The 27,375-nt window shown below is 37.5% G+C and overlaps 1 protein-coding gene across 1 annotated transcript; it reads left to right on the top strand.

Moving 5' to 3' along the window:
- Positions 1 to 823: 823 nt before the first annotated feature.
- On the top strand, positions 824 to 26,853 carry LOC308650636 (cytochrome P450 3A9-like). The gene is made up of 13 exons (XM_081296812.1): positions 824 to 948; positions 2,837 to 2,930; positions 3,952 to 4,004; positions 5,539 to 5,638; positions 7,797 to 7,910; positions 8,168 to 8,256; positions 9,568 to 9,716; positions 16,685 to 16,812; positions 18,641 to 18,707; positions 21,270 to 21,430; positions 22,744 to 22,970; positions 25,538 to 25,700; positions 26,343 to 26,853. Exons 1-13 carry the CDS (start codon positions 878 to 880, stop codon positions 26,436 to 26,438), a joined length of 1,512 nt encoding a protein of 503 aa, XP_081152938.1. The 5' UTR covers positions 824 to 877; the 3' UTR covers positions 26,439 to 26,853.
- The last annotated feature ends 522 nt before the right edge of the window (positions 26,854 to 27,375 follow it).

Raw genomic sequence — 27,375 nt, 5'->3', positions numbered from 1 at the left:
AGGGGAGGGGAGGGGAGGGGAGGGGAGGGGGGATAGTAGAGGATAAGAAAGGCAGCTGAATACAACAGACATGAGTATGTCAACATGTAAATCAATGTAAGTGTAACTGATGTGACTCTGCAATCTGTATACGGGGTAAAAATGGGAGTTCATAACCCACTTGAATCAAAGTGTGAAATATGATATATCAAGAACTATGTAATGTTTTGAACAACCAATAAAAAAAAGAGTCTTCTGGGCTGGGGCTGTGACTCAGTGGTAGAGGGCTTGCCTAGCATGTGTGAAGCCCTGGGTTTGATTCTCAGCACTGCATAGAAATAAATAAATAAATAAGAAAGAAAGAAAGAGAAAGAAAGGAAGAAAGAAACTAAAAATATTTTTTAAAAAGTCTTCTATGGAGCAAGAGGGCATTGTAAGCAGAGAAAAATGCATTATTTAAATATAACCTTTTTGGGTGGAATTTAAGGATTTTGTAAAGAGAACATTCCAAGGAGACAAAAACTGATTAGAGGACATTTAATTCCAATGTTTCCCTTGAGTTTCTGATAAGAAGCAATAACCTTTTGGCAAAGTTTTTATTGATAATTTTTATAAACCTGAGCTCAAAGATCAAAATAGGCACGTCTCATGATTCACTGCCTACTGCCAAGGTGGAGGGGGCATCTGGCTTCTGCAATAGTGGGTGGGGCACAGGTGATTTTTTCTACTGGCTGTACACCCAGCCCCACCTCCTTTCCCAGTATAAAAATATGCCGGACTGACTTTATTGACTCACAGCTGTTCACAGAAGACAAGCTTGGCACCTTCCCCTGTGAAAAGATAGCTCACATAGCTGGAAGTAAAACTCAGAGAAGAAAATTTTAGAAGGAAAGTAGTGATGGACCTGATCCCAAACTTTTCCATGGAAACCTGGGTTCTCCTGGGAATCAGCCTGGTGCTCCTCTATCTGTGAGTAACTGTCCCAGTTCCTCTCCTCTTAAAACCTCCCATTTCTGTGAATAGGAGGTTTAGTGATATAATTTGATTTGGGGGATGAACTTCTGATTGAGTCTCAGTTTGGACCTAGATTAATCAGCCAGAGTTCTGTAGAGGTAGATTACAAACAATTGGACACCTTCTGAAAAGTGATGCACCTTCTGCAAACTTTCAGAATTCTGGGGGTTAAGAGGGGTCTTCACAAGTTTCTGTGTCATTGTTTATCTTTTGTGTTCTATGTGCAGTATAAGAGATGTGTAGAAGGCTCATATCCTGTGGAACAGGTGGTTCCTGCTCCTCCTCCCCACGTCCCAGCACCATTTGTAAAATGCACTAAGTGCACCTCAGGTGCTACCACAGCTCAGACTCAGTTCTTCCCTCTGTTCTGTTCTCCTTCCATGGAACAGCCCTCTCTCCAAAAACTCAAATCCTTCACCCTGTAATATGCAACTACTGCTGAATGATGAAACTATTGAGCAAAGACCTGGGAGAAATTTTGAACTTTTATTCCTTAAGTTAGCATCAGTGTAGAGTTTTGTTTCTTCCTTGATTTGAAATCTAATTGTAGGTTCAAGAGACAAAAGTTAACAAGCCAATTTTGTATTTTAAACATTTTCCCATGATATTCCAGTACAGGAGCATGAATAAAATGATCTAGTAGAAGAATTCCTTTAAATAGTGGGACTCCTGGTCTGGGATTGTGGCTCAGTGGTAGAGAGCTCATCTGGCATGTGCAAGGCACTGAGTTTAATCCTCAGCACCACATAAAAATAGATAAATAAAATAAATGTATTGTGACTGCCTACAACTAAAAAAATATTTAAAAAATAGTGGGATTCCTGGCTTCATGGAGCAGGTGAAGAAAGCAGTTATTTCTAACTGAGGGTAGAAGACATTGCCCCAAGGAGACCTTTGACTTCTATCTTAAATCCACTTTTATAAGAGTAGGCATTCATAATGAGGTGAAAATAGAAAATATAAACCTGGTTGTAACAGTTGAAGTAAAGGGTAATATTCAGGCTTTTGTTGCATCTATTTTCCCTCCAGTGGCATTTTAAAATTAATGGAAATGTTTTAATTTCATTCTGTTCAATAGTACAATTTCTTTGAGGTAAGTTCCTCACGTTCCTTCTGAAGGTCAAAATAGGACCCTTGGATTCTGTATTTGTGAAAACCAACCTGTTTAAAAATGACCTCACCTTTTTGAACAATTGAAGGAATATTAATCTAATACATACATCCATGACGTAGATTGCACATGTCTTTAAATATATCTGCCCCACAGGTTATTCTTACTCAACAGTTTCCTGTATTCCAGTGTTCTTAATCCTTTACAGCAGATGAGTAAGGGAGAATGTGGACCAATGATTCAATAAAAGGCGTCCAGATAGGAGTTATGAAAAAGTGGGAGATTATTCCTCTCTGCTCAGGGAAGAAGGCCCAGAGTGGGGACAGCCCCCACTGAAAGCCACTAGAGAGGCCAACATGATGGTATCAATTCAGCTTCCTAAACTGACACCAGTGAATGAGGTGACCTGGAAGAAATCTAGGCTGAATTGCTCAGCAATTTTCAAGATCATGTTTGGGGAACTTATATCAGATATTCACTGTAGCATTGGGAGCCTAAAGATGGAATTAGCTGCTTTGAGGTAATTATTATGATTTTGGGCGTCTCTCAGGATTCCCTGAGAGAGGAGATGATGAGCAGATGTAACTAGGGCCATTGGAGTTTTTGTTATTATTTATGGCCTACATGTTATCTGCCTGGCTTCACTGTTTCCATACTTGAATCAGTGACTCGTGAGCCACTATATACACACAGTCCCAATCCCTTGACCTGGATTTCTCTTCCACTTTGTAGATATGGGACCTATTCACATGGATATTTTAAGAAGCTGGGAATTCCAGGGCCAAGACCTTTGCCCTTTTTGGGAACTCTTCTTAATTATCGCCAGGTGAGTGTCATTTGAGCTCCCTGTTTTGCCTCTTATGGTTGCAAACATCTGCTTAGTTATATCAGTAGAAATTCAGCTCCATGAGAGAAGTTTCAAGATTTTTAAGCTTCAGAAACTGTGTGAGGGCCCCATCCAAAGCACAGTCAGGTTTACTCTGGGGCTCTGTTTACAACTCCTGATAGTGTCAGGTTCACTTCTGTTGATGAGCTCAGGACTCTGGCACATCCACACTCCAAGCTGTGGACTTTATGTTCAGACTGTGAGACTTCTCACCAAGTTTTCTTTTTTTTTCAGTGAAGATTCTAGGAAGACACACTGGGATGCTTTATTTGCACAGTTAAAATGTTACAAATGAAACTTAGCATGAGGAAGATTAATTGCTTAGTTTCTATGACGAAAACTCAGAGCCAGTGTTTACCTATTTGTGTCCTATGTGCAGAGAGGCAGCATCTCCCCTTTTCCTAAGTTGAGCTACACACAGGAAGGCAAGTCCACTTTTTATTTGTTTACTATCTCATTTACTTCCTCAATAATATGGTCTCCTAGGCTAGAAGAGGTTGCTGGTATCTTTAACTTCCTAATGCTACTAAAATTCTAGAGAAAACATGAGATAAATTAAAATGATACTGGATGAGGAGATAAATGATGGCCCTGGGAAACACTCACTTTTCTTTACCCTGGGTTTCCTCGTGTGTCCATGGAGCTAATAATTCAGAAGGTCTCAGTATTTCTGAGACAACATAAGTAGAAGAAGAAATATTGCAGAAGAGAAGGATGTTGTATTCATAGACAAGGGTAATTAGTTGAGTATGTATAATACTTAGAGAAAATTTAAGTGACTTTACATATTTCATTTCAAATATTGTATATTTTCTCTTTTCTTCTCAGAAGCCTCTGAGTGAGAGCTTCTCTCTAACCACCTGTTGGAACATCAAACCTGATTTAATGGGACTTGGGACATTTGATGTTATGTCAGTACATTTACAACAATAATGGAATTTCATTTTGTTCTTCTTCCTAGGGTTTTTTTAATTTTGATGCAGAATGTTATAAAAAGTATGGAAAAACATGGGGGTGAGTATTCTGGAAATTTCTCTTTGGTAGACTTGTTATGATGTGGCACCCCAATGTGTGAGGACAATCTCAGCCCAGAGCTTTTTGGATGCAGCCCTCTGTGCTGCAAAGTCCTTGGAGGCTTGTCCTGCCAAGGGTGCTGCATGCCACCAGAAGTTGGCTCCACAGTCTGACTTGAGTTGAGAATGTTGCATGTTTTGGCTTTTTTCCTGCTTTTGATGGCCCCAGAGTCTCCTAGCCTTACTTTATGTCCAATGTCTGGTTATTCCAATCTTCCCCATTTTTGTTTGTTTTTGACTCCTTTAGTTGAATAATATGTATTATTTGAGAACTTTTTTTTATCATGGGCTTATAAGTCTATGGCATCATCTTTTTCCTCCATTGACTTCCTTTTAGTTTAAAAGCAAAGTTCCCTTATTTAAATTTCAGATTAAATGTATGATTTTAAACAAAAGGCTAGGAGGTACTGGGAAACAGATGGGAAGTCATTTCTGCTCAGCTTTCTTCATTTACTTTACTTTTTTCTTCTTTTTATTGTCATAATTATTGTTGCTTATATGCCATTTTTAAGTTTTAAGTGTTGACTTTTCAATGAAGTAGATCTAAGCATTTCTTTTTCTCCTTCATCCATTTGATGTTAAGACCAAATGTAGAATGTAGTTACACCACTGAGTTCCCTGGTGGATTGATGGGGTTTATATTGGAGGGTGGCCTCAGCTATTGTAGCAACTATTCCCTTTCAGAGCTGGTGGGGGTTTGGTGAGAGCCATAGAAGAGGTGTAATCATTTTGCTATACACTAAAAAGAGTGGTAGAATACATTGACTCTTCTTCTTCATCTTCTCTCAACAATCCGCAGAAAGCACAGGGCTGACCACAGTGTTCTGCTCAGTTGACATGGCGCATAGATGCCATGTGATCCAGTGACACAACCTGTCCCACTGGATCACCAAAGGCCCCATTCCAGCTACCACTTGCAAAATTTAGTAATTGTGAGCAGTTAGTCAATTATCTGCCTTCAATTTTTCATTAACCTAATAGCCTTTTGAATAATCCAATATTTTGCGATGTGAAAAGTTATGGAGACTCTGGGCTAAGGCTGTAGCTCAGTGGCAGAGCACTTGCGTAACACGTATGAGGCACTGGGTTTGATCCTTAGCACCATATAAAAATAAACAAATAAAGGCATTCTGTCCATTTACAATTACAATAAATAATAAATAAATAAGTTATGGAAAGTAGTGTAGGCAATACTATTATATTCACCATCTAGATTTAACAAGCGTTCCAATGCTCTTTCTAATTATGATCTCTTAGGTGGTGTATTTTGTCTCTTCCTACCTACTTTAACTACTTTACCCTTTATGCTACGAAGACTGCAGTGGTTTCTGTGGTCAGAATCCCCAACCAGAACTTCATATTGCTATGTAATGTAGGACTAGGCAGGTAGAATAGGTAACATCAGGATCAAAGTCTGGATTCCTGCTGCAGAATCTGGCCTGTTAGATTTAATCAGCCCTATTTTTCTAACACAGCCTATATGATGGTCGACAGCCTGTTTTGCTTATTACGGAGCCAAGCATTATCAAAACAGTGCTCATCAAAGAATGTTATTCTGCCTTCACTAACCGACGGGTAAGCATTTACTTTTCAACATTTATTTAGTTATTTTTAAGTTTTTATTTATTCTTTTCAGTTATACATGACACTAGAATGTATTTTGACATATTATATATACATGACATACAACTTCCCAAGCCTGTGTATTCATATATGAACATAGGAAAGTTATATCTGATTCATTCTACAATCTTTCCTATTACCATCTCCTCATCCTTCCCTTTGTTCCCCTTTGTCTAATCCAAAGTAACATTTATTTATTTATTAACTCAATTTTATCCTGAGATATTTATAAATTCAGAGGGCATTCCTTGCCAAAAATTACCAGGCAGTTGCATGTATAATTTATTCTGTTTTACCCAATGATAATTTCTTACATGACTATAAATTTATTAAGTTCCTATTTCTATAGTAACAGGAAATTGATACAATATAGGCTTTTTATTTTCATTTTTCCTGTTTTGTGTGCCTATATGAATGAGTGTGCAACTCTGCAAATGTGTCATATGCCTTCATTTGTGTAGATTTAGATTGTGTTTTTAATGTGTTTTCACCAATTCTTCATTAACCTTATAAATGTGCTTGGTTTCTTGTGTGTTGACCACATTGGTCAATGTTTGCACCTACAAATAGGGAAAATCCTATCTGTATGCCTTTTATTTATTTTTCTTTTCCTCTGACATCAGCTGGGAGTTCCAGTGTGAAGTTGAATAAGAGCCAGGAGAGTGAACATTTCTTTTGAAGGATATAGACTTTAATCTTCCAAAGTTTACCCCAATTTTAGATGAGGCTGCTGCTGCTGCTGCTGCTGCTGCTCTGTGTGTGTGTGTGTGTGTGTGTGTGTGTGTGTGTGTGTATTCCCATACAATCTTTATCTTCACTTTTTAAATTCTTTGGGGGCTGGGTTTATGTCAGTTGGTAGAGTGCTTGCCTCACAGGCACAAAGTCTGGGGTCCACTCCCCATCATCACAAAAATATTTTAAAAACTTTGATTAATATTCCACACTGCCCAAATCCAGCCTCTATTTACTTCCCAACATGTCCAAATCACTAATCTATACTCAGATGAAGTTTTTACTTGTTTTTCTGTATGTGACTGAGCAGACATTGTAGAATTATTCCTGATGCTTGGGAGAAAGCATTCAGTTTGCCACCAGTAAGTATATTGTTAGTAGAAAATGGATTTTTTGCAGAGTCAATTTGTCAAGTTGAAGAAACTTCCCTCTGTTCATGATCTCCTAAATTTTTACAGTGAATGAGTGCTGGAAGCATATATTTATTTTTGGGTGGGGAGGGACTGAAGATTAAACTCAAGGGCACGAAACACTGAGCCACATCCCTGGTCCTATGTTGTACTTTATTTCGAGAGATGGTCTCACTGAATTGCTTAGCACCTCACCGTTGTTGAGGCTGGCTTTGAACTTGTGATCATCCTGTCTCAGACTCCTGAGCTACTGGGATTATAGGCATGCACCACTGTTCCTGGATGAAAGCATACATTTTAATTCAAAAATATATTTTAGATTATGGAACTAAATTTCAAGCGTTTTACTTTGGTGAGCTAGCACCCAGGTGAAAAAATAGAATTATCTTTCTTTCCCCCTCTGCCCTTGTATAAAATATTGGAAGAACTCCCATTAATAACTTGTTTTTTTTTCTTTATTACACTTATGTTCCAAATCCTTTAAGTTTCAAACATTGTTATTTTTAAAATTATCATATCTAAGCACCCTTTTATCAAGATGCTTATGCTGTAAATGCTTGTAAAGACAGAAGTGGTCTTGGTTAACATACAGTTGACCAAGAACACCTGGAATCTGTCACCAACCCATTTCTGCTCTGCATAGCCCTGGAGGTTGTACTAAATCTTCTTAGGTCTTCTTCCTGTCTACTTCCCTGGAAAAAGCTTCCTACCAAGGGAAATTTTGCATCTAAACAAAGGTTGGAATATAAAGTCCAAAAATGGTGTGAGGTACCTGGGTGACTCTTCCTAACTCTCAGGAGGTTAGGAACTTGGAATAAATACTATTGAATGTCTGACATAGTGCTAGCTACCTAGTAGGCCGTCACTAAACATTTTTTAAAGTAAATCATGCTTGTTTAACAAACTTTTGCAACTGTGGAGACCTCCAAATTTATGTAGGACAAAATCTCTTTTCCTTTGGACTCTAGAATTTTGGTCCAGTGGGATTTTTGAAAAAAGCCATCACTTTGTCTGAGGATGAAGAGTGGAAGAGAATAAGAACACTGCTGTCTCCAACCTTCACCAGTGGAAAACTCAAGGAGGTAATAAAATAGGAGGGCTTTTCATTGGAAAGAATAAATCTGGGAATGGGTAGAAAGTGAGATAGATAGTAGTCCCTTTACAAGGGATAGTCCTCTGAATTTGAACTTCCTAAAAATGTTCTTTTGTCTTTATGTTTTAGAAGAGATATAGTAAGATTCATTATAAATGTCACATATTTCTTCATCCCAGGAAAGCCATAGCCTTGGGGACTGAGTATCCTCACTTAACCATGGACAATCTTGTGTTTTGTGCATAGATGTTCCCCATCATTAACCAGTATGGAGATATGTTGGTGAAAAACATGAGATTGGAATCAGAGAATGGCAAGTTTATCAACTTGAAAGAGTAAGTAGCAGGGCAGCTCTGGCATTCCAAGCTCCACCAGGAGCCCCTCCACATGCCTGCCACATAACTGAATTCCAAATGTTGAGCTAGTACAATGAGCAGACAAAAACAAGTTTGGAGTCACAACTCCAACTATCTATCCAAGAAGGTGCTGCTCCCAGGAGGAGACAGGGCAATTGGGGGAGAAAGGATCTCTCCCATATCTGCCAAGGTTTTTTGGCTGCTATTTATGACTTTGGATATACTTGACGACAAAATACTGTCAAGGTCAAGGTCAACTTTTGTGAGTCCTTTAGAAAGATTCAGTTATTTGTCCTGCTTAAGCTCAGTTTTTTACACAACTCCTGCCAACAATGCCAAATGCCGCAAATAACTCACTCGTAGGTCAGCATGAGCAAGAAAGAAGAAGCAGAAGCCGAAGAAGCAGCAGAAAAAAGCTACTTTTTTGTATACAGCAGTCTTTCTATAGTATTGTGAACACTATCCCCATCACTCCTTGCACAAGGACAGTTCCTCATTTGCAATACAAAGAACAGCCTTCCAACAGCAATAAATCAGGTCTTAGGCTAGTTAAACATAGTATACAGAAGTCTTATTTTCTAATCAGAAGTGATCCGCTTCTCATGGCTTAATCTACTCTTGGCCCAGAGCATACGGAGCTCTGCTCTTTGTTAAGAACAGATAAAAATTTTCTCAGCGCCCTCCTAGCCTACTTGGCAGAACATCCCGTTTGCGAGCAAGTCCTACCAAGGACAGAAAACATCTCATTTTCAAGCATGTCCGCTGTTACCTTATCTAAACCTGACGGAACCTCCTGTTTGCAGGCAGACCCCATCAAAGACAACAAACATTTCGTGTGCAAGTATGCTTGCCGTCACCTTATCTATACCTTGACAGGACATCTCTTTTGCAGGAAGGCCCATCAAGGACAGTAAGCATTACATTTCCAAGCTCGCAGTCATATCTGATTCTCTACACACAACCATCCTCATTCTACTTGTGTTAGTGTGTCTGATTATGGATCTTATCCCTGTGTGGGTGAACTCCTTGAGTTCAGAGATGAGTCTAACTCACCTCACTATCCCCATCACTCCTTGCACAAGGACAGTATCTCATTTGCAATTCATAAAGGCCTCATAGTGTTAAGGGATCATAGACTCATCTGATAGTTCAGCAGATAACTGTGACAGTGTGTGGCTCATTGCTTGTCTTGCCTGGGTATGTGAACTTCCTCCTACTTCTTGCTGCATGTGTAGTAGAATGATTGGGAAGAGGCACTGATTTTAACTTTCCATGTCTTTCTCTATTCAGCATTTTTGGAGCCTACAGCATGGATGTGATCACTGCGACTTCATTTGGAGTGAACATCGATTCCCTCAACAACCCACAAGATCCCTTTGTGGAGAAAGTCAAGAAGCTCTTAAAAATTAATTTCTTTGACCCTTTGCTCCTCTCAATAAGTATGTGGACTACCATGTTATTCGTTCCCTCTCTCTATTTAAATAAGATCATCATTGAAACATAATTAACATACCTTTTAATTTCCCCACTTAATTTATACAATTCAATGGTTTTCAGTACAAAGATATACTCAGCCATTACTAGTGACCATTTGTCAACTCAGAGCAGGCTACTATTTCATTATCAACTCTCTATTCCCCAAGCCTAAGCAACCATGGACCTATTTTCTGACTCTATAGAGTTGCTGATAGTGTGAATTTTCTATTAATGAATCCTACAATATGTGGCTTTGCATGTCTGACTTCTTTCATTTATCATTGTGTTTTCAAATTCTTCCATCCTGAAGCATGTGTGAGTACTTCATTTCTGTTTTAAAAGAAATTGTTTATTTATTTGTTCTAATGAATTATACATGGCAGAAGAATACATTTCACTACATAATACACAAATGGAGCACAAATTTTCATTTCTGTACTTGTACAGGAAGTAGATTCACACCATTTGTGACATCATACATGTTCCTAGGGTAATGATCATTCCACCATCACTCCTACACCCATCCCCCTTTGTTTCCCTTGCCCTATCCAAAGTTCCTTCATTCCTCTGATTACTCTCCCACCTATTATAGATCAGTATACACTTATGAGAGAAAACATTTGTCTTTTTGTGTTTTGGGATTGGCTTACTTAGAATGATATTCTCCAACTCCATCCATTTATCTGAAAATTCCATGATTTTATTCCATTTTAATGCTGAATAATATTCCATTGTGTATATGAACCACATTTTCTTTTTTTTTTAAATTTTTTTTTTAAAGAGAGAGTGAGAGAGGAGAGAGAGAGAGAGAGAGAGAGAGAGAGAGAGAGAGAGAGAGAATTTTTTAAGACTTATTTTTTTTTTTTAGTTCTCGGCAGACACAACATCCTTGCTGGTATGTGGTTCTGAGGATCGAACCCGGGCTGCACGCATGCGAGGCGAGCGCGCTACCGCTTGAGCCACATCCCCAGACCCAAACCACATTTTCTTTATCCATTTATCTGTTCATGGGCATCTAGGTTGGTTCTACAGTTTAGCTATTGTGAATTAAGCTGCTATAAACATCGATGTGGCTGCGTCACTGTAGTATGCTGATTTTAAGTCCTTTGGGTATAAACCAAGAAGTTGGATAGCTGGGTCAAATGATGGTTCCATTCCAACTTCTCTGAGGAATCCGCACACTACTTTCCAAAGTGGTTGCACCAATTTGCAGTCCCAACAGCAATATAAGTGTCTTTCCTCCCAAATTTTCACCAACATATATTTTTGCTTGTTTTCTTCATAACTGCCATTCTGACTGGAGTGAGATGAAATCTTAGAATAGTTTTGATTTGCATTTCTCTAATTACTAGAGATGTTGAACATTTTTTCATATATTTGTTGGACAGTTGTATATCTTCTTCTGAGAAATGTCTATTCAATTCCTTAGCCCATTTATTGATAGGGTTATTTGTTGTTGTTGTGTGTGTGGGGTTTTTTTTGGTGTTAATTTTTTGAGTTCTTTATGTATCCTGAGACTAGTGCTCTATATGATATGCATGTTGTAAAAATTTGCTCCCATTCATTAGGCTCTCTCTTCACCTTACTGATTGTTGCTTTTGTTGATAAGAAATTCTTCAGTTTGAATCCATCCCATTTATTGTTTCTTGATTGTTTCTTGTTTCTTTAGGAGTCTTGTTAAGGAAGTCAGAGTCTAATCTGACATAATGAAAGTTTGACACTACTTTTTCTTCTATTAGGTGCAGGGGCCCTGGCCTAATTCCTAGGTCCTTGATTCACCGTGAGTTAAGTTTTTTGCATGGTGAAAGATAGAGACTTAATTTCATTTTGCTACATATGGACTTATAGTTTTCCCTGTATCATTTTTGAAGAGGCTTTTTTCCCCAGTGAATGTTTTTGGCACCTTTGTCTAGTATGAGATAACTGTATTCAAGTAGGTTTGTCTCTATATCTTTTGTTCTGTACCATTGGCCTACGAGTCTGTTTTGGTACCAATATGGATTTCCAGTTTTGCCAGCACCATTTGTTGAATAGGCTCTTTTCTCCAGTGTATATTTTTGGCACCTTTGTCTAGTATGATATAACCAAATTCATGTGGGTTTGTCTCTGTGTCCTCTATTCTATACCATTATTCTACAAGTCTATTTTGGTGCAGATATCATTTTGTTATTGTTATTGTAGTTCTGTAATATAGTTTAAGGTCTGTTATAGTGATAATGCTTCCTGCTTTCTTTTTTGCTAAGGATTGCTAGCTATTCTGGGTCTCTTATTTTTTTCCAAATACATTTTATGATTGCCTTTTCTATTTGTATGAAGAATATCATTGGGATTTTAATAGGGATTGCATTAAATGTGTGTAACACTTATGATAGTACGGATTTGCCAGAATTTAATTGAGACTACTTGCATCTATGTTCATTAAAGATATTGGTCTAATTTTCTTTTGTTGATGTGTCTTTAGCTGGTTTAGGAATCAGGGTGGTACTGTATTCATAGAATGAGTTTGGAAGTGTTACCTCTTTTGCTTTTTCATGGAATAATTTGAGGAGTATTGGTATTAGGTCTTCTTTGAAGGTCTTGTAAGAATCTGTCTGTTCAGGGTTCTTCTTTGTATGTAGGCTTTAGATGGTGTCTTCTATTTCCTTGCTTGAAATTGATCTGTTTAACTTGTGTATATTACGTTGATTCAGTTTGGGTAGATCATGACTCTAGAAATTTGTCATTGTCTTTGATATTTTCTATTTAATTGGAGTATAAATTTTCAAAATATTTTCTAATTATCTTCTGTATTTCAGATGTGTTCATCATGATATTTCCTTTATTATCACAGATTTAGTAATTTAAGTTTTTTTCTCTTCATTTCTGTAGCTAAGGGTTTATGAATTTTATTTATTTTTTCAAAGAACCAACTTTTTGATTTGTCAATTTTTTCAATTGTTTCTTTTGTTTCAGTTTCATTGATTTCAGCTCTGATTTTAATTATTTCTTGTCTTCTACTACATTTGGTGTTGATTGTTCTTTTTTGGGGGGGCTTTGAGATGTAATGTTCGGTCCTTTATTTATTGTCTTTTTCTTCTTTTAAGGAATGAACTCCATGCAATAAACTTTCCTCTTAGTAGTGCCTTCATAGTGTCCCAGAGATTTCAATATGTTTTATTAGTGTTCTCATTTACCTCTCAGAATTTTTAATATCCTCTCTGATGTTTTCTGCTATCCCTTACTCATTCAGTAGCATATTATTTAGTCTCCCGGTGTTGGAGTAGCTTCTATTTTTCATTTTATCATTAATTTCTAATTTCATTCCATTATAATCTGATGGCATGCAGAGTAGTATCTCTATTTGTATTTGCTATGAGTTTCCTTGTGGCATAATATACAATCTATTTTAGAGAAGGATTCGTGTGCTGCCGAGAAAAAAGTGTATTCACTCATTTATGGATGAAATATTCTCCATATGTCTGTTAAGTCTAAGTTATTGATTGTATTATTGAGTTCTGTTGTTTCTGGATTTAGCTTTTGTTTGGAAAATCTATCCAGTGGTGAATGAGGTGTGTTAAAGTCACTCAGTTTTATTGTGTTGTGGTCCATTTTACTCTTGAAATTGAGAAGAGTTTGATGAATGTAGATGGCCTTTACATTTGGCCTTTTCATGTTATCCCATAATTATTGTTTGGGGCATAAGTATTTTTAATTTTTATTTCTTGTTGATGAATGATTTTCTTAAGCAGTATGAAATGTCCTTCTTTATTCCTTTTGATTAACTTTGGCTTAAAATCTACTTTATTTGATATGGGAATAGAACCTGTGCTTGTTTACAAAGTCCACGTGAGTGGTATATATATTCCCAACCTTTCACTTTCAGTTTGTGGATGTCTTTTCCTATGAGATAAGTCTCTTGAAGGCAGCATATTGTTGGTTTTGTAAAAAATTCAATCTGCCAGTCTATGTCTTTGATTGATGAGTTTAGGCCATTAACATTCAGGGTTATTATTGAAACATGGTTCATATTTCCAGTGATTTTGTTTTATTTTTGGTTTTTACCTTTACTTGTTTTCTCCTTTGATTGGCTTTTCCTTTAGTGTATTTCCTCCCTTTGCTGATTTTCATTGTTGTTTTTCATTTTTTCTTCATGGAATATTTTGCTAAGGAAGTTCTGTAGTCCAGGCTTTCTAGTTGTAAATTCTTTTAATTTTTGTTTATCATGGAAGGTTTTTATCTTATCATGAAATCTAAAGCTTAATTTTGCTAGATATAAGATTCTTGATTGGCATCCATTTTCTTTCAGATTTTGGTATATATTGTTCCTGGACCTTCTAGCTTTGAAGGTCTGGGATTAGAAATCTGAAGAGATCCTAGTTGATTTCCTCCTATATGTAATCTGATTCCTTTCTCTTGTGGCTTTCAAATTTCTTTCCTTATTCTGTATGTTAGGCATTTTCAGTGTTATGTGCCTTGGTGTAGATCTGTTGTGATTTTGTACACTTGGTGTCCTGTAAGCCTTTTGTATTTGATTTTCCAATTCATTATTCAGGCTTGGAAAAATTACTGATATTATTTCATTGGATAAATTGTTCATTCCTTAGTTTTGGAACTCTATGCCTTCCTGTATGTCAATAATTCTTACATTTGGCCTTTTCATGTTATCCCATAATTCAAGAATATTCTGCTCATGGTTTCTTAACTTCTTCACTCTGTGGTCAACTTTACTTTGAAGATTATATATTTTGTCTTCATTCTCTGAGGTCCTATCTTTCAAGTGATCTAGTCTGTTGGTGATGATTTCTATTGAATTTTAATTTGATTTATTTTTTCCTTCATTTCAAGGATTTCTTTTCCTTTTTTTTTTGCAGAATCTCTATCTCCTTATTGAAGTAATCTTTTGCTTCCTGTATTTGCCTATGTAGCTCTTTATTGAAATGACCTTTGGTTACCTGTGTTCAGTTTCTTATGTAATCCTTTAATTCACAGAACACTTTAATTACATACACCCTGAACTCCTTCTTGGACATCTCTTCTTCTGTGCTGGCCATTGGTTCTTGTAATGTATCTTGGTTTGTTTGGGGCACTTTCTTTCCTTGTTTTTTCATATTGTTTGTGTGCCTTTCCCTTTAGCAGTGTAGATTCAAGCTATTACAGTTTTTACCAATAGATTTATAGTGTCCCTGCAGGATCCATTACCTCTCCTTTAAGGAGGAGATCAATATTCACATATTTAAATGCAAACAATATGCCAGCTTAATTAAACCAAATAGCTTCTATTGAGATGTTTACAGTTTTGTCACAATAGACATAAATGGTGAGTTTAATTATTATCAACAATGTAAACAGTAGGTTGCAAAAGGGTCTATGGTTTATAATGGTGGACAAAGAGAGAACTTGGGGAGGTGAGGATGAGATGTTAAGGAGGTAGGAGATGAGGATATAGAGTTATTAGATCTTAGGAAGCATAAAAGAGGAATCAAAAGATGTTAGCTAGTAGCAGCAGAAAAGAGAGAAAGAGACTTTGGGGAGATAGGTAAGTGGGAAGAGAGAAAGAGAGAGAGAGAGAGAGAGAGAGAGAGAGAGAGAGAGAGAGAGAGAGGAACAACAAATTATTTTGTTGAGATTTTTGCATCCATAATTATAAGATATATCAGTTTGTAGTTCTCCTGTGTTATCTTTGTGTTAAGTCTTAGGATTAGGTTAACATGGGCATTTTAGGATCTTTTATAAGTGTTCACTATATTCTATATTTAGAAAATACTAGGTATTTCTATGAATGTTTGTAAAGAGGTAAAGAATTGGTATTAGTTCTTTTAATGTTTGGTAGAATTGTCCATGGAATATCTGGACCTGAGCTTTACTTTGTAGAAAAGTTCTTAATTTCTAATTTAGTCTCATCACATGATGTATGTCAATATATATTTTGTATTACTTTTTGTGTCAGTTTCTGTTGTTTGTGTCTTTTTAGGTATTTGTCTATTTCATTTATGTAATTTGTATAATTGTTATGATAATCTGATTGTTACAATATCTTTATAATTCTTTCTATGTTTATAATGTCAGTATTTCCCCAGTTTTCATTTTGAATGCTACTAACTGTAGCCTTTCTATTTCTGGGTCAGTGTAGCTATTATTTTGCAAATTTTGTTGTTTTTTTTCAAAGAATTGCATTTGTTTTTATTAATTTCTTCTATTGATTTTATTTTTTATTTGATTAGTTTCCACTTTGGTCCTTAATATTTTCTTCCTTCTGTTTCCTTTAAGTTTAATTTGCTTTTCTTTTTTAATGATTTATTATGTAAAGTTTGATCATTCATTTGTGATCTTTGTTTTTATTTAATAGATAAGAATTTCCCTCTGAGCAATGATGGATTTTACTCCATTCCATAAGTTTGATTGATATATTATGCCTCCTTTTTTCCTTTCAAAACTTTATCTATTTCACTATATGTCTTCTTTCATCCAGTGTTTCTTTAGGTGTATATTGATCAATTTTCTCATACTTTGAGTTTCCCAATTTTCTTTCTAATAATGCCTTCTGGATTCCTCCTGTGGTGCTCGAGGAAAACATGTTCTGTTGATCCCACCCGACTGCCCTTTCTTGAAGAGCATGATTAACTGAAGCCTCAGACTAAAGCCTAGTTTTATCCAAAGACACTCTATTCCAGTTCATGAAGGGGAAAAGGGTCAGGGTTTTCATCTTGCTCCTTTGGTCACCCCACAGAGGCAGAAGGTGCCACTGATCTCACTGGTTTGGTGGTGGCCATATATATGACATCCTCTTGCTCAGCCAGTGGCCTGGAACTCAATCAGTGGTCCCAACAGGAACAGTTCCTCTTTAGGAACTCTTGTGAGTTCCACTTTTCTGATAGGTAGAAAAGATGTAATTGCTCCAGGTAAATTTTACATTTTTCACTAAAGTGTCCTTTGTTTTTTCTTTCCCCTGCAGTAATTTTTCCATTCCTTACTCCAATTTATGAGGCAATGAATATCTCTATGTTTCCAAAGGATGTCATAAATTTTTTAAAGAAAGCTATAAACAGAATGAAAGAAAGTCGCCTTCAAGAGAAACAACAGGTAAAATCCAGTGGTGGATACAGAGGAGGTTCATTTTTGATAGCTTATTTGCCTATGGGTATATAAGTTCCATACTTCTTTGTATATTTTTATAAGGTAGATGAGGAACTCTTGGTTGAGAATAGTAAGGTGTTCTCATTTGGGGGGAATAAAGAATTTAGCATCTGGTAATTGAGATACAAGAATGAATCAGAGAGGGAACTGAATTAGAGTATGATGTATTCCATGCTTTTATAACTATGTCAAAATGGATTCTACTCTCATATAACTAAAAAGAACTAATAAAAAAAGACTTAAATAAATACAATTATATATTCCAAATACTGAAAAAATAATGAACCAAAGAGAAAGCATTTACAGTTAAATAATGGGAATGGAATTTAGTTTGTCAAGGCATAAATATTGCTGATAGAAAAAGTCCCAAATACTCTAAAAAGGAGTCCTTATACATTGTTGACTAGAATGCAAATCAGGTTAGCCTTTATGGAAAACTGTGTGGAGGACCCTCAGAAATCAAATACAGACACACTGTATGATCCATAAATCTCACTACTAGGTGTATAACCACAGGAAATAAAATCAGTATGTCAAAGAGACATATGCACTCCAATGTTTATTGCAGCATTATGTTAAAATTGTTCTTATTAATTGAGCCAAATATATTTTGAAATCATCCACTATCAGGAAATTATGAATGCAGTTAAAGATGCATTTAAATTGACATAAACATCAAACAGCATATATATATATATGTGTGTGTGTGTGTGTGTGTGTGTGTGTGTGTGTGTGTATATATATATATAAATAATCGGGTTACCTTGTTAATATGTACAGCTTAATGTTTTTTATATATCAGTTGAAATTATTTTTTAAATAGAGGAAAAACATTTTATCATATCCCTTCTCTCAATAGATAAAATTTCAACATAAAAATTATTTTCCTGATGCTTTAATTTCATCAGATTTTATATTTGCAAAGAAACCTTATGTTTCCAAACCTCTCACTTTACAAACTCTCCACAGAAGGCATCCTGAGGGTAGCTGGTACTGTCTGGCCCCTCATGGAGCAGGCATGGGGTTCTTTAGGTGAAAATTTTGCCTCATGTGCGAAGCCCAGCACAAGGATGTGTGAAGGCCAGGGAGCCAGGATGGGCCCTCAAGGTGTCAGGACAAAGTTCATAGCTTCAAGCATGGTGGGATCTTTCAAGAAGCTTGCCCAAAATCTGATGATGAGCTCTAAAAAATTTCAGGAGATCAATCTGTGGCATCTTTGGTGAAGAATTATGGCAGTAAAACAAAATATTGCAGTCCAGAACTTCTCCCTGAGCAAACAAATGTAACAGGAGACAAAGCCAGCCACTCTCTGGCCAGGAGGCTGTGTTCAGACTCCACTGAAGCTCACAAGCAGGGAGAGCAAAGACCAGTAGCTATTAGATACCATAGCCTGTTTTCACTCAGGAAAAGTCCTACTCTCCAAAGTTTGTAGATGGATGCTTTTCTTCACTGATGACTTAGGAAACTCCAGCTAGACTTCTGTACTTAAAGGTAAGTCATAGTCTCAGAAGGGAAGATAAGTTCTGCACTCTTTTTTTTTAAGAGAGAGTGAGAGAGGAGAGAGAGAGAGAGGGAATTTTTAATATTTATTTTTTAGTTCTCGGCGGACACAACATCTTTGTTGGTACGTGGTGCTGAGGATCGAACCTGGGCCGCACGCATGCCAGGCGAGCGCGCCACCACTTGAGCCACATCCCCAGCCCAAGTTCTGCACTCTTAATTTTTTTCTGACTTCATAATTAACCTTCCATCTTTGAAATCACTCTGTTTCTAGCATCGGGTGGATTTTCTTCAGCTTATGATAAATTCTCAGAATTCCAAAGACGTGGAGTCTCATAAAGGTAAACAAGGTTGCTATCTCATCTACTGATGGGGAAACTCAAAGGGAAGGGTGTTCTGGAAATGTGCAGGAGATTCTCCAGCAAGAAGAGCATTTCTAGCACGTCACAGAAAGACCATGGTTGGATATTTTATGCAGTAGGGTGAGGAATTTTCTAGAGAAACACATCTAGAACCATGTTCAAATGTTGAAACTGATAGAAACAAATATTTCTTTTACCCACATGGTATTTTTATTCAACTTATTTTCTTACTATTTTTATTTATTTATTTATTATTATTAGTTGTTCAAAACATTACAAAGCTCTTGACATATCATATTTCATACATTTGATTCAAGTGGGTTATGAACTCCCATTTTTACCCCGTATACAGATTGCAGAATCACATCAGTTACACATCCACGTTTTTACATACTGCCATACTAGTGTCTGTTATATTCTGCTGCCTTTCCTATCCTCTACTATCCCCCCTCCCCTCCCATCTTCTCTCTCTACCCCATCTACTGTAATTCATTTCTCTCTCTCGTTTTTTTTTTCCCTTTCCCCTATTATTTTTATTTTGATGCTCAATTTCTCCCATATTTGTCCACTGGAATCCCTTCTTGTAGGCTCATGAGTCCTCTATTATTCTTGTCACCTTTTTTATGATTGTTTAAAAAGTAGCTTCTGTTTATTCTGGCCATAGCAATATTGAGCTGAAAATATACAGATTCTCCATGTAGTCTTAAATATAATGCTTCACTCTTAATATCCACCACCAGAGAGTTATATTTATCACAGTTCAGGAACCTGTATTGACACACTTTTATCATTCAAAGTCCACAGATTTCCTTAGGGTCTGCTCTTGGTCTTGTACATTCTATGACATGTATCCACATTATAGTAGCATACAGTGTATTCTGTGCCCCTTTCATTCATTTTCCAAGTATTTTCTTGCTTTCTGATTTAAGATATTCCAGGTTTCTGCTCCGTTTCTCCTGACAGCTTTGATTTTTGTTTTTGCAATTAATGGAATTTAGAAATCAAAATCTATAATCATCTTACAGATTTTTGCTTTTAGATACTCTCGGCAGACAAGATTATTAACATAAAATACTTCTATATGGAGCAGAGGAAAGAAATATTTCTGTATCTACTCACATTCAGTGATATAAACTATTTTTCTCTCTCCTTCAAAATTTTCCCCTTAATTTACAGCTTATTTCTGTATTACACAAATACTTCCATTGCAGTTCTAATTCATGGTACCCAGTGCCTTGACAACCATCTGAAAAAAAATTCCTGAATGCTGAGCAATTATTTCTAGAGATGAGGACTAGGCTCACTGCAGCCTGCTAACATACACATTTAAAAATATATTTTTTTTTATTTGAAGGTGCACACAATACTTTAATTTTAGTTTTATGTGGTGCTGAGGACCAAAGACAGTGCCTCACATGTGCTAGGTGAGTGCTCTACCACTGGGCCACAACCCCAGCCCTAGTATACATATTTTTATGTTCACATATACTTATTATCTATCTATCTATCTATCTATCTATCTATCTATCTATCTATCCATCCATCCATCCATCCATCCATCCTGTAGTATCTACCCAGTTATATTCAGCTTTCTATGATGAAGCAAACAGTCTATATTTAACTCATCAATAAAATAACCACCAAACATATGTGCCTACTGAGCACATGACATGTGGCTAGTGCCACTGAGGAACAGAAGTGTATTGAATTTTAATTAATTAAAGTTTAAACACTCACAAGTGACTAGTAGGTACAAATGCAAACACCCAAGCTCCAAACCTTGACTTTTTTTTTTTTGGTGCAGGGGAGAGGGTTACCAGGAATTGAACTCAGGGGCACTCAACCACTGAGCCACATCCCCAGCCCTACTTTGTATTTTATTTAGAGACAGGGTATTACTGAGTTGAGTAGTGCCTCGCTGTTGCTGAGGTTGGCTTTGAACTCATGATCCTCTTGCCTCAGCCTCATGCAGGGATTACTGGTGTGTGCCACTGCACCTGGCCCAAACCTTGACTTTATAGTCCTATTTCATGGGGTTCATACTCACTGGGATAAAAAATTTGATAATTACATGTTCCCATGACATCATCATAGAAAATCATTATCAGTAAATCTGAACTCTGTAGATCTTTCAAATACTTGTTTCGTGTTTTCTTTTGTTATCTTGAATTGCATGTTTGGCACAGAGACCATGTTTATTTCAGGGCCCAGGTATCTAAAAGTCCATATTGATCATACTGTGTATCTTAGATAGAAATGGTGTCTCTTGAAATTACCTGTCTTTGGTGGTTCTGAGAATGGCATAGCTAGAAGCCAAGTCCAAGAGTGGTGTAGACCTCAGGAAAACTGGATTAAAATTAGCTTTCCTTTTTCTTCCCTATCAGATAGACATGAGAGTAAAAACCACTCTGAGAATGACCCTGAATTGCTTTTCCATGGTCCTGCCTAGTTATCTGTGGGTTTTAATGAGATTTATCTTCATCTAAACCCTGATGTTGTGATTTGCTGGATTTACCTAAATTGCGTTTCCTCTTCCATTAGCCCTGTCTGATCTGGAGCTTGTGGCCCAATCAATTATCTTCATTTTTGCTGGCTATGAGACCACTAGCAGTGCTCTTTCCTTCATTTTGTATGAACTGGCCACCCATCCTGATGTCCAGACCAAACTGCAGCAGGAGATTGATGCAGTTTTGCCCAATAAGGTGAGAATATGGTACCTGGAGAGGGAGGAGAGAGGTAGAGCCTCAACAAGACTGCCTCCTCTTCCCTTCCTAGGAGGCCTTGTCCAAATATAGTCACTGATTTTTTTCACCATCTCTATTTGGAAAGGCTCTGAAGAGACCAATTAAGGAGAAAAAAGTATTTTGGGGAAAATGCTATTCCCAAAACTACAAGGAATTTTTAAGAGTGTAGTTTAAGTTGTATCCATTAACCCATTACTAGTTACCATGATGATACCTAGGAAGTAAAAGCATGTGTCACTCAAGTGTCCAGATCATTGGCTCTGCTGAGCTGTGGCATGAGCTCCTGCCTGACTGTCGGCTGAGTGAGCCTGGGCTTGGTGGGCAGGCTGACTCTGCTCTGCTCCATACATCTTCACTCTCTGATCATGTATTAGAGAGAAGCAAGCCAAGGGATGAGTCAGGTTTCCTGGCTCCTGAGCCATACTCTTTACTACTACCTTGTGTCCTCTCCAGTGTCACACCAGGCATTAGCCACATGTTGTGCTGCTGTCTTCACACCTCTGCCTAAACAGGGAGTCTATCGGATATGAAGACATCTGGTCTCTGGGGCTGGCATGGCTGGTTTGGCAGTGAAGTGGGCACAAAGCCTCTTCTTCAGAGCTCACAATGAAGCCCTGAAGAACTACCAGGAGACTGGTCCATCAACAGAGGGTGGGACTGAGAGTGGCTTCCTGTCCTCTTTAGATTGTTCTCTGGAACTGATTTTGTGTGACATGGTGCCATCCAATCTTAGACTTCTTTTGGTTGATTTAGGGTGGAAGTTACCAATTTTTCCCAACATTTTTTACATGATATAGTGTTATATCTAATAATCCTCCAAACAGGATTATTCAAGAAAAAGCAGATGTATAATGGGTTATTTCCTCTTTTCTATGTTCTATTTCCTTGAAATAGACATGTAACTTTTCTAGTGAAAGGTTACAGTGACTTTCACATATTTTGTCTGTGCGTAATTGTCATATTCTATTAGTTACTTTCCCTCACATGAGAAATAGTAGTACATGATGATGCTGAGGATATTACACACTGTATTTGGGATTGTCCCAAAGGTCTCTTATGTTCATAACTAATCTGCACTTCTCAGTGGGCCATGGATAGGGTTGTCAAATGGACATGATTGTTATTACAATGCTTAGTCAATTGTAAGTACTACTGTCCTTCACCATTCTGTTATTCTTGGGACCTCCTAACACTTTAATAAAACTACGTAGATTGTGTTTAAAGTTAGTTCTAAACATGAATTTCAAAAAATCTCTTTTTTTTCTCTTCAGGCACCTGCTACCTATGATACCGTGTTACAGATGGAGTACCTGGACATGGTGGTGAATGAAACTCTCAGGTTGTACCCAATTGCTGGCAGACTTGAGAGGGTCTGTAAGAAAGATGTTGAAATCAATGGAATGCTCATTAGGAAGGGGACAGTGGTGATGATACCAAGCTTTGTTCTTCATCGAGACCCACAGCACTGGCCAGAGCCTGAGGAGTTCTGCCCTGAAAGGTACAGGGCCTCTGGGAAAGGGAACCACCCTGGGCTAGGGTTGTCCAAGCATGTCCTTGTATTCCTTATCACAGATGAAATACAGGTAGCTATGTAATCATTTTTATATATGCCTTTGTACTTTAAGCAGTTTTCCTGTTATAAATATACATTTTCTTGCATGATATGAATTTGTGACAAGGAACAAAATGAATGCTATGTCCATTCACTATCCTAAACTCTTTTTTAAAAAAAATTAATTGATTTTTAAAAAATAAATGACAACAGGATGTATTACAATTCTTTTTTTAGAGAGAGAGAGAGGAGAGAGAGACAGAGAGAGAGAATTTTTTAATATTTATTTTTTAGTTCTCGGTGGACACAACATCTTTGTTTGTATGTGGTGATGAGGAACGAACCTGGGCCACCCGCATGCCAGGCGAGTGCACTACCACTTGAGCCACATCCCCAGCCCACATTACAATTCTTATAACACATATAGAGCACAATTTTTCATATCTCTGTTTGTATATAATGTATGTTGACAACAATTCGTGTCTTCATACATGTACTTTGGATAATGATGTCTATCACATTCCACCATCCTTGCTAGCCCCCTGCCCCCTCCCTTTCCCTCCTACCCCTCTGCCCTATCTAGAGTTCGTCTATTCCTCCCATGCTTCCCCTCCCTACCCCACTATGAGTCAGCCTCCTTATATCAGAGAAAACATTCTGCATTTGTTTATTTTTGAATTGGCTAACTTCACTTAGAATTATCTTCTCCAACAACATCCACTTACCTGCAAATGCCATGATTGTATTCTCTTTTAATGCTGAGTAAAATTTCATTGTGTATATATGCCACATTTAAAAAATCCATTCATCTACTGAAGGGCATCTAGGTTGGCTCCACAGTTTATCTATTGTGAATTGTGCTGCTATAAACATTGATGTGGCTGTGTCCCAGTAGCATGCTGTTTTTAAGTCTTTTGGGTACAAACCGAGGAGAAGGATAGCTGGGTCAAATGGTGGTTCCATTCCCAGATTTCCAAGGAATCTCCATACTGCTTTCCATATTGGCTGTACCAATTTATAGTCCCGCCAGCAATGTATGAGTGTACTTTTTTCCCTACATCCTCGCCAACACTTATTGTTGTCTTCATAATATCTGCCATTCTGAACTGCAGTGAGATAATATCTTAGAGTAGTTTTGATTTGCATTTCTCTCATTGCTAGAGATGATGAGCATTTTTCATATATTTGTTGATTGATTGTATATCTTCTTCTGAGAAGTGTCTCTTCAGATTCTTGGCTCATTTATTGATTGGGTTATTTGCTTTTTTGGTGTTTTGCTTTTGAGTTCTTTATAAACCCCAGAGATTGGTGTTCTATCTAATGTGTGAGGGGTAAAAATTTGCTCCCAAGCTGTAGCCTCTTTATTCACCTCACAAATTGTTTCTTTTGCTGAGAAGAAACTTTTTAGTTTGTTAAATTCTTTAAATAATCATGAATTAATAATATGATCATGTTCTCATAAACATATTTCTATGCATATATAGATATTTTTGCAAAAATAGATTATATCATATTTTATTTGATTTTTGCTAGCACTTGATAATATATGCATTCAACCTCTGCATCTATGATTTTTTGGGGGGTACCAGGAATTGAACTCAGGGGCGGTTGACCACAGAGCCACATCCGTAATCCTATTTTGTCTTTTATTAGAGACAGGGTCTCACTGAGTTGCTTAGTGCCTCACTAAATTGCTGAAGCTGGCTTTGAACTTGGGATCCTACTGTCCCTGCCTCCAAATTCTCTGGGATTACAGGCATGTGCCACTGTGCTCAGCCTGTATGTATGGTTTTTGCATCTATAATTTCAACTAACTATATAAACTTTTTTTCTTGTCAGTTTCCCCTAAACAGTCTAATACAATAAGTATTTATATAGTATTTACATATTATTAGTTATTATAAGCAATCCAGAGATGATTTAAAATATATTTCAGGATGTGCACTGGTTATACAAGTATTTCCCCATTATTTTTATAAGAGACTTGATCACCCAGGATTTTGTTTATTCCGATGCTAAAACTAATTCTCCTCAGATATGGTATAATGACTCTTTGTGTATGCATGTGTGTGTGTGTGTGTGTGTGTGTGTGTGTGTGTGTGTGTCTGTGTTTTCAGATTTTATAGCATGTGCCATAACCTACATAATCACTATCTCATTTCATTTTATTTATTCACTCTTATACTCCTTATATTTTATGAGTGTTTTGTTTTCTTTTCTGTCTCAATTTACCATGATTTTCTTTGAAATAGCATTTATCTCATCTCAAAAAGACTGAAAGATCCTTTAGGATAAGAGGGAGCAAGGTGGAAAAACTCCTATAGGCTAAGGGGGAGAAGATGGAAAAACTCCATAGCTTAACAATTCTCATAGCAAAACCACAGCTGGATTTCAATGACCAGCCAAGAAATCATCTTTTACACCATTGATTGGGGGTGTCTAAGGCACAAACTGAAACAAGTAACCCTTGTGGTTTTAATGTTTTGTTGACTTTTCATCTATTGTGGTACCAGGTTCAGTAAGAAAAACAAGGACAGCATTGATCCGTACATGTACATGCCCTTTGGAAATGGCCCCCGAAACTGCATTGGCATGAGGTTTGCTCTCATGAACATGAAAGTTGCTCTTCTCAAAGTAATGCAGAACTTCTCCTTCCAACCTTGTAAGGGAACACAGGTCAGTAGATTTTCATATAAATAATGTTTATTTCAAGATGTTTTTCCAAATAGAGGGGCCTAGTCACAGAAAAATATATGCTTATTCATCATTTAATTCTTAGATCTATAGATCTAGATCTAAGTGAGTCCAGTGAGTCTCTTTTGCACCATCTTTGAGATTTAGAGTTCTTCACCATGGCGGCTCTAAGTTTATGGCTTTATGTAGAATAAAGTGTAAAAAACATATGGACTCAATGCAGATTAGTGTGACATGTGTATGTGTGGACTGTGATCTTGAGCACAGTGTAAATTCAGCTTTAAGTCTCCTGGAGAGACCCTGTGCACAGTTGTGAGGTGTGGTTACCACAGGGTTCTGATGTTTAAGTGAAGCTCTCCTCACCAGAACTTACAGAATCTCCCTGTCTCAGGCCTTGTACAGGATAAATGTTTATGAAATAATTTTCCAGATAAATGAATAATTTTACTATCCAATCATTGCACACCTTAGAGAATGAGTAGGACGAATTCAAAGTATATTATACTAAAAGTAGTTTTTATGTTTGTAGAGCATCACTGTGCTTAATGTATCTTCTCTACTTTTCTCCTTTGATTCTTGGTGTTTCACTCAGTGCTTCTCCATATGATTGTCTATATGTTACAGATTCCACTGGAATTAAGAGATCAAGGACTTCTTCAACCTAAAAATCCCATTATTCTGAAGGCTGTGTGCAGAGATGGGACAATAAGTGGAGCTTGAACTTCCCTAAGGATTTGTGCATTGTTATCCTCAGAGCCTGGGACCCACAACATCAGAGAACAAAAATGTATTTTGTGAAGAAAACTCAAAATTAAAATTGACTTTATATTCCTCAATTGATGAATGATAAGAGATGCCGGACCTTTGCTGAGATTTCCCAGGTTCTGTGTAGAGTATTATCTGTTTTATGATGGAAAGGAGGTGCCCATCTCAGTGCCAGATGTGAAGACTCACCCTTTTTGGGTCTAATGGGCTCTCTCCTCTCACTGCCAGTTAGTCCTGGCAGCTCCTCCTGAGCTCTGATCAGAGAATCAACAATCATCAACAAATTTGTCAACAATTTTTAATGAAAATGAAGGTGGTTGTGGTGGCTTTTGTAGTGACGTTGATATATGATGTGTTCTTTGAAATATGCTGTGATCCTCCCATCAGCAGCCAAAACGAAACCTGTCTAGCCAGCGCTGCGGGAGGGGCAAGCAGAAAAAAACAAAATGATAGAGTGCCGGGGATCTCAATAGGCAATTGTGCGACCCCAGATATCCGGGCTGACTGATCTCCGCGGCCTGCCCCATGGCTACAGAAGGTGGGATGCCGCAGAGAAGCGATTACTTAGCAAGCAGGGAGGAAAGTGGCTGCCATTCGGTAGAACCCCGCCGGCCAAGCCCGCACTGACCCCCGGGCTGAGTACGGGATTTCAGACGGGGAAGGAAGCTATACAGTCCCATCCCCCACAACAGAAACTCCACCAAGGCAATCAGCGGCCACCCTCTTGGAGAGCTGAAGTATCCACCGCCACTCTCCGACAGACTGCAACAATAAAACAGGTCTGTGTCACTCAGCCCATCCCCCATACATCGGGGAATCCGCATAAAACCTCTCCTAGGCTTTCCAGGGGAGGGAGTATCAGAGTGAGCCCGCATAAAGACTAGGGGAAAAC

Source organism: Spermophilus citellus (assembly GCF_964194105.1).
Source record: "Spermophilus citellus genome assembly, chromosome: 6".
Taxonomy (NCBI): domain Eukaryota; kingdom Metazoa; phylum Chordata; class Mammalia; order Rodentia; family Sciuridae; genus Spermophilus; species Spermophilus citellus.
This window is presented reverse-complemented; position numbering and strand designations above follow the sequence as displayed.